This window comes from Guillardia theta (genome assembly GCF_000315625.1).
Source record: "Guillardia theta CCMP2712 unplaced genomic scaffold GUITHscaffold_93, whole genome shotgun sequence".
In the NCBI taxonomy this organism is placed as follows: Eukaryota; class Cryptophyceae; order Pyrenomonadales; family Geminigeraceae; genus Guillardia; species Guillardia theta.
This window is the reverse complement of record NW_005434581.1, coordinates 322,441-329,653: the sequence shown is the minus strand read 5'-3', so window position 1 is coordinate 329,653 and position 7,213 is coordinate 322,441. Positions and strand designations below refer to the sequence as shown.

Here is a 7,213-nt window from a genome sequence, read left to right as displayed (position 1 = left end):
CATCATCATCATCATCGTCATCGTCATCGTCATCATCATCATCATCATCATCATCATCATCATTACTTGTAGGAGATCTCGACGTTAGGAGCCGTCAGAGTCCCCTCGTAGAATTGCGCCACCATGTGCATGGCCGTGTGCTCCTTCTCCTTCGCCGCTTCCAGCCTGACACAATCATTAATCCCTCCTCCTGCTCCTCCTGCTCCTCCTGTCCGTCCTCGTCCTCGTCAACGCCCACGTCCACGTCCACGTCTGTCTGCTGGCTCCTGCTCCTGCTCCTGCTCCTGCTCCTGCTCCTGCTCCTGCTCCTGCTCCTGCTCCTGCTCCTGCTCCTGCTCCTGCTCCTCGCCCTTCCTGTTTCCTGTCTCCTGCCCACTTTCCCTCCCTCTCTCCCTCCTCCTTCCCTTTCACTTCCCACGTACCAGTGCTCGAACGCTTTGCCAGGGTCTTCCTCCATCTTGTAGTCTCGGAGCACGTCTCGGGCAATACCCGAGTAGAGCTGCAGCAGAGATGCGATGAGCAGGCGAGAGGAAGAAGAGGAGGAAGGAACAAATTGTTCTAGCACAATCATGATGGAAGCTGTAGTTGTTGCCTTCGTCCTTCTGACAGTGTTGTTTCCTTTCTTCTTCTCCTTCGCATTCTCTCGCTCTTGCCCTCCCTCCCTCCCACTCCCTCCCCGTCTCTCTCCCTCCCTCTCCCTCTCCCTCTGGTTCTCCCTCCCTCTCCCTTCCTGTCTCCCTCGCTCTCCCTCTCGCTCTTCCTCTCGCTCTCCCCCTCGCTCTCCCTCTTTCCCTCGCTCTCCCTCTTTCCCTCGCTCTCCCTCTCCCTCTCCCTCTCGCTTTCCCTCTCCCTCTCCCTCTTCTCACCTTGGCCATGATCACATTCGCCTTAGCATATCCCATCTTAGCGGCACATTGCACATGAACAAGGCAGACTCAACATCGCCACGACTGTCAGCATGTTCATCATGTCATGCAACAAACTTTCTTCTCTTCACCCGTCATCGCTGAAGACTCCATTCTCGTACATCTTTGCCATCTGGAAATGCACGTCTGCTCCAAGTTTTGAGCACCTGCCGTCATGTACATTACCCTACGATCCTTTCCCCTTTCCTCCCTCCCTCCTCCTCTACATTCCTTCCTCCCTCGATGCCTCGCTCTCTCCCTCCTCTCCCTCCTCTCCCTCCTCTCTCTTCCTCCCTGCCTCCTCTCCCTCCTCTCTTCTTTCCTTCGCTCTCTTCCAGCCACTTGCTATTCCAGCATAATCTTTCTCTCCTCCCTTCCCGTCTGTATTCCTCTCCAATCACCTATTTCTCCTCCACTCCTTCCCCTCCCTCCCTCCCCCTTCCTCAACCTACAGCTTCGCTATGAACGGTCGCTGCGAGTTCTTCTTCTTCGCCAGGTCGCTCAGTTTCCAATCATGCGCCGCCTGCCATCCCACCCTCACCCCTCCGCCTCCTCCAACCCCAGCTGCAGCCCACCTCTTCCCAGTCTATGGAAGGTGGAAGGTCGCTGGGGCTCTGCTGGAAGGGAATGAGGCCTATCCACTCGCACAGCGGGTTGTAGTGGTAGGTGCGGAAGAATTTTGCGATGCCCGTCAGGCCCAAATTGCCCACGCCGAAGGCATGCTCGTCTTCGACCGAGTGAATCTGTGAAAAGGAAGATGAGCAGAAGAGAAAGAGGGGGGAGATGGAGGAGAGGAGAAGAGAGGAGGATGAGCAGCAGGAGCAGGAGCAGGAGCAGGAGCAGGAGCAGGGTGCTGGAGCAGGGAGCAAGGAGCAAGGAGCATGGAGCATGGAGCATGGAGCATGGAGCAGGGAGCAGGGAGCAGGGAGCAGCACGATGGAAGCAAGAGGGACAAGGGCACGCGCTGGCCTCCTCCACCGCATCACCTGCGGGTCTGTCCAGAGGTCTCCCACACCCTGGATGTCCACAATCATCAACCTTCCCTTGCTGTGCACATAGCTGAAGTGGCTGAAGGCGTGGGGAGTCATCCTATGGTGAACCTCCTGCACGAACCCGCTGTTGGAGGAATGCTTCTGGTAGTCTCCTTGGACGAACTTCTCGGCTGTGAAGAGCTGCTTTCCTCCGTCCCCCGTTGCCATCTCGAGCACGAAACTCTCTAGGAAGTCGATCCGGTGGGAGGCTTCAGCTTGTTGAAGTCGTCCGCCATCTTCTTGGCTATCATCTTTCAGCGACGTCAGCCCTCCTCCTCCCTTCTCCCTCCCTCCCTTCCCCCTCCCTCCCTTCTCCCTCCCTCCCTCCCTCCTCCTTCCTCCTCTCCCCGCGGGCACCACAGCTCCTCACCTGCATCTTGCAGTCCGTGAAGTACATCTCGTCGGTGGCTTGCACGTGACTCTTGTACCTCTTGGCAACGTAGTTGTCGCTCCCTCGGAACTTAGTCATGATCTTGATCCTGTACAGCTCCCTCGTCGCTCCTTCCAGCGCCACCTTGAGAGTGTTTGTCTCCAGCATCGCCTTCACTTCATCCTTGACAAACACGTCCTTGACAGCATCGTACCTGTGCCTGATGAAGTTGACAATGGGCTGCTCCTCGAAGCCCACGAAGGAATCTCTCCTCCCCATGCGGATCAGCTTCCTTACTGACCTCTGAAACTTCGATCGAACAGATTCCGCCATGTGTCCTTGCACTGCATGATGCGAAAGACTGTCAGGATAATAGACGAAATGTGAACATGATCGCAAGATCATGCCGGGAACAACAAATCAGCATCATCTCGTCAAGGTATTTTGAATTGCTTTGCCTTGGCCTAACCCCTTTTCCTATTCCCTCTCTCTACTTCCACTCGTTCAAAACTTGGAGGCTTCACAAATAGCAGCATAATAGTTTGCATAGTCCTCCCCTGCCCTGCCCTGCCCTGCCCTGCCCTGCCCTGCCCTGCCCTGCCCTGCTCTGCCCTGCTCTGTCCTGTCCTGCCCTGCTCTGTTGCCTGTCCTGCCCTGCCCTGCCCTGCCCTGCCCTGCCCTGCCCTGCCCTGCCCTGCCCTGCCCTGCCCTGCCCTGCCCTGCCCTGCCCTGCCCTGCCCTGCCCTGCCCTGCCTTGCTCTGTTGCCTGTCCTGTCCTGCTCTGTCCTGTCCTGTCCTGCCCCCCGCCCACCAACTTCCGCCTTCCCCTCGCTTCCATCTTGCCCCCTCCCATGTCTTGAGATAAGCCTGGTCACCGTGGTGGTCATTATAACGGTTACGACGGTTATGGCGCTACCAGAAACTTGAATAGCGGGGGGATGAGGGTAAGAATTCCTGAGGCGGGGGCGCACGTGCGGAAAGATGGCGAAAGGAAAAGGGAAGGAGAAGGAGGGGAAGGAGGAGAAGGAGGAGGAGAGAGGCGGAGAGGAGAAGAGGATGAGGGACAAGGGAACAGAGGCGGAGGGAAAGGAGAGGAGCAAGAAGGAGAAGGCGAACAAGGAGGGGAGAAGAACGATCAGGGGAGAAAAGGGGGCGAAACCGTGAAGGAGGGCGGGAAGAAGAGCAGCGGTGGTCAGCACAGGAGGGACGACGGGAGAGGGAGAAGGGATGGACCTGGGTCAGGGAGAGAGCCGAGGACCGAGCGTGTGCATGCAGCAGTGTGCTTCAGCAGGGACGGGAAGAAAATGCTCACGAGCTGGGCGAGCCATGTGGAAGTTCACAGTACACTGTCGGGGAAGAAGATGTTCGCTCTTGAGGGGCACACGCGGCAGGTCTCAGGGATCTCCCTCCATCCCTTCAACGTCTCTCAGGCCTTCACCTCCTCCCTGGACGGCTGCCTACGGCTGTGGGACGTCTCGGACGGGACGGACCTCAAGGTCTGGAGCCTGCCATTCCCCATCAACAGCTTCGTCCTCTCCTCCGATGCCAGGCTTGCCTATGTTGCAATGGTCAAGGAGGGAGATGGCAAGGGGAAGGAGGGGGGCAAGAAGTCCTCTGGAACTGTGAACGTGGTGGATCTGGAGACAGGGCGGCAGAAGGTGAGCAGATCTTGCTGCTGCCCTTCCTTCTCCTTCTGCTCCTCCTCCTGCTCCTCCTCCTGCTTTCCTTGTCCTGCTGCTCCTTGTCCTCCTCCTCCTGCTGCTCTTTCTCTTCCTCCTCCTGCTCTTCCTTGTCCTGCTGCTGCTGCTGCTGCTTCTCGTCCTCGTCCTCCTCCTGCTTCTCCCTGCTCTTGCTCCTTTTCGTGCTCATGCTCTGGCTGCTGCTGCTGCTGCTGCTGCTCCTTCTTCCTCTTGCTCGTCCTGCCCCTGCCCCTGCATCTGTTGTTATGTGTCCTGCAGCTCGACTTTCTCCTACTAGCTCGCACTTGTATCCTCACTTCTGTACAGAGACTGTTCAAGACAAGGACCCCGGCGAAGCTCTCCATCACCGCGGACGGCAACACGCTCTTCGCTGTCACCGGCAGAGACCTCCTCCTGTTCTACACGGACTCAGCAGACGACGACAAGAGGAAGCCCGTCGAGCTCAGGCACGCGAGGGACGTGGTGGCGGTCACTTGCCACCCGGAGGGCAAGTTCGTGGCCGTGGGAGACGAGAGAGGGGAGATTTTCCTCTGGTTCAACGTGCTGCATGACAAGAGCGGCGTCTCCGACCCTCCCGTCTGCAGCAAGCACAACATGCACTGGCATGCGTCCGCGGTCAGGTGCATGGGGATCAGCGAGGACGGGGCGTACCTGCTCTCAGCAGGGAATGAGGGGGTGCTGGTGATGTGGCAATTGGAGACTGGCTACCGTCAGTTCCTCCCGCGACTCGGAGGACCTGTCAACGCCATGGCCGTCAGCAGCTGCGGGACAGTCGTTGCCGTGCTGTGCGAGGAGCAGGTAGAGGAGAGGAGGAGGAGGAGAGTGCGGGGAGCTGACGGACCGAGCAGAATGTCCAGCTGGTGAATCTGCTAACGAGGAAGATCGTCAAGACTCTGCGCCTCCTCCCCATACCCAGTGAGGGGACCAAGGGGGGAGCAGACGACTCGAGTAGCTTTGCTTCGATCCTCGGCATCGAGCCGAGACACGGACATGTCCTGTTGAACCCAAGAGGAACGACACTACAGGTTGAGAGTCCAACCCGTCACCACCACCACCACCACCACCACCTCCTCCTCCTCCTCCTCCTCCTCCTCCTCCTCCTCCTCCTCCTCCTCCTCCCTCCCTCCCTCTTCCTCCCTCTTCCTCCCTCCCTCCCTCCCTCCCTCCCTCCTTCTCCTCAATCTCATCCTCCGCTATCGTCTCACCTTCCAGCAGATCTGGGACTCTGTCAACGGCAAGCATGTGCAGTCTCTAGAGGTGGTCAACAGGAATACCATCTCCCAGGCTCCTATCCACGCCGAGTACGGCAAGGCCAAGAGGCCCGTTGACCCCAACCCCCGCATCCTTCAGCTTGCCGTCAGCTCGGACGGGGAGCACCTGGCGGTGGTCCACGGACCCCGTCCCTCGCAGGAGGATAAGGGGGTGGAGGGAGATGACAGCTCAGCTGGGGCCTTCTTCCAGCTGAGCTTCTGGAGGTTGACCGACGGGATGTTCCAGGCGCTGACTCGGATCGTTAACCCACATAACGGACGGGTCGGAACCCTCACGTTCAACCCTGTGAACCAGAGCGTCGTCAGGTACAACCCGAGACTCCTCCTCCTCCTGCTCCTGCTCCTCCTCCTCCTCCTGCTCCTGCTCCTGCTCCTGCTCCTGTCATGTATCCTTCTCTCTCTGTCTCTCTCTGTCTCTCGCTGTCGCTCTATCTCTCCTCTCCTCTCTCTCTTCTCTTCGTTGAGTTCTCCTCTCTCAGTGCTGGTTTCGACGGCAACTTCAAGCTCTGGACGCTCTCCAGCAGGGACCTGGGCATGGCGCCCCCCAGCAGGTCCGGCAAGGAGGCGAAGGCGAGGGAGGCCCTGCCGACTAGCACGTGGAAATGCACGGCAGTCGGGAGTTACCGACAAGTTCCATGCAGGTCAGGGAGAGGAGAGGAGAGGAGAGGAGAGGAGAGGAGAGGAGAGGAGAGGAGAGGAGAGGAGAGGAGAGGAGGAGCGGAGCGGAGCGGAGAGGAGAGGACTTAAACATGCTTCTCAGGGCCTCCTGCTTCTCTCCCGACGGCACGCTCCTCGCCATCGCCTTCTACTGCAACGTCACCGTCTGGACCAGCGAGCCGCTGGAGCTCAAGAAGGTGTTGTCGCATGCGAGCGTCACCGAGCCGATCGAGACCCTCCTCTTCCTCCCTTCCTCCCCCTCCCTCGTCGCCGCCTCCCGCTTCACCGTAGCGGTCTGGAATCTCTTGTCCTGCTCGCTGTCCTGGGCCTTCGATGTCTCTTCCTGCGGCCTTGTCGCCCACCCGTCTCGGCCCGAGTTCGCCTTCTCCGTCGCGGCTGACGACGTCTCCTTCATCCTCCGCTGCAACGCCAGCAGCTCCGTCCCCTCCCAGGTCTGGAAGGTTCCCAAGACCTCGAAGCTGTTCTCTCCTCACGGCCATGGCTCCTCGTTCCTCGCCTACGTGTGGGACGCGGAGAGCGGGAGGGACAACGCGTGGCTGACGGTAGCGGGACGAGGCGGCTTCCACAGGGTGGACGGCGAGGGGAGAGAGGAGGAGCACAAGGAAAGAGAGATAATGGTTGAGGAGGAGGCGGGTCGAGCCTCCATGTTCAGCCTGGCGTTCGGAGCAGGGAAGAAGGGAAGGAAGCAGAGGAAGCAGCAGCGGCTACTGGATGCCAGCAAGAAGGAGGACAGCTCCCTAACGCACGACATCCTCTCTGCTCCTGCGCATGGTGAGAGTGTAGAAGAGGAGGATAGAGGAGGATGAGGACGAGGACGACGAGGTGGAAGAGTAAGGGGGGAGGGGGAGAAGAGAAGGAGGAAGGATTTTCTTTGGCTGCAGAGACTCACTTGTACACAGTTCTGCCTCAGCCGACTAAACTCCTTCATGCCTTCCTTATGTCCGTTATGCCCCAGCAATCAAGGTAACTAACTCTATCCTCTCCTCCTCCGTTTCCCCTTCCCTCCCCCTGCCTCTCCCCTCCTCTCCTCTCCTCTCTCATCTCCTCCTCTCCTCTCCTTCTTTCCTCTCCTCCCCTGCTTCCCTTGTCTTTCTGCTTTAACGTTGCAGCAGCTCCGAGTCTCAGCCCAAGGAGGAGCGGAAGGACAAGATGGATGTCGATACTCCCCAGCTAGGCAAGCACCTCCACCTTTGACCGTACACAGACTGACCCGCGAGCAGAGGAGAGGAGAGGCGGCGAGAGGGAGGAGGAGGACGAA

The 7,213-nt window shown here is 59.0% G+C and overlaps 2 protein-coding genes across 2 annotated transcripts; one reads left to right on the top strand and one right to left on the bottom strand.

Moving 5' to 3' along the window:
• Positions 1-83: 83 nt before the first annotated feature.
• On the bottom strand, positions 84-2,711 carry GUITHDRAFT_144911 (hypothetical protein; the record flags this gene model as incomplete). Its single annotated transcript, XM_005824568.1, has 8 exons — positions 84-165; positions 423-499; positions 914-950; positions 998-1,072; positions 1,358-1,428; positions 1,481-1,648; positions 1,892-2,119; positions 2,307-2,711. Coding segments are annotated over 8 exons (1,143 nt in total), but the record flags the coding sequence as incomplete, so codon positions are not given.
• Positions 2,712-3,244: 533 nt separating this feature from the next.
• GUITHDRAFT_144910 (hypothetical protein) lies at positions 3,245-6,761 on the top strand (the record flags this gene model as incomplete). Its single annotated transcript, XM_005824567.1, has 6 exons — positions 3,245-3,964; positions 4,265-4,804; positions 4,855-5,031; positions 5,222-5,583; positions 5,757-5,918; positions 6,038-6,761. The coding sequence occupies 6 exons, from the start codon at positions 3,245-3,247 to the stop codon at positions 6,759-6,761; spliced, it is 2,685 nt and encodes an 894-aa protein (XP_005824624.1).
• Positions 6,762-7,213: the final 452 nt, after the last annotated feature.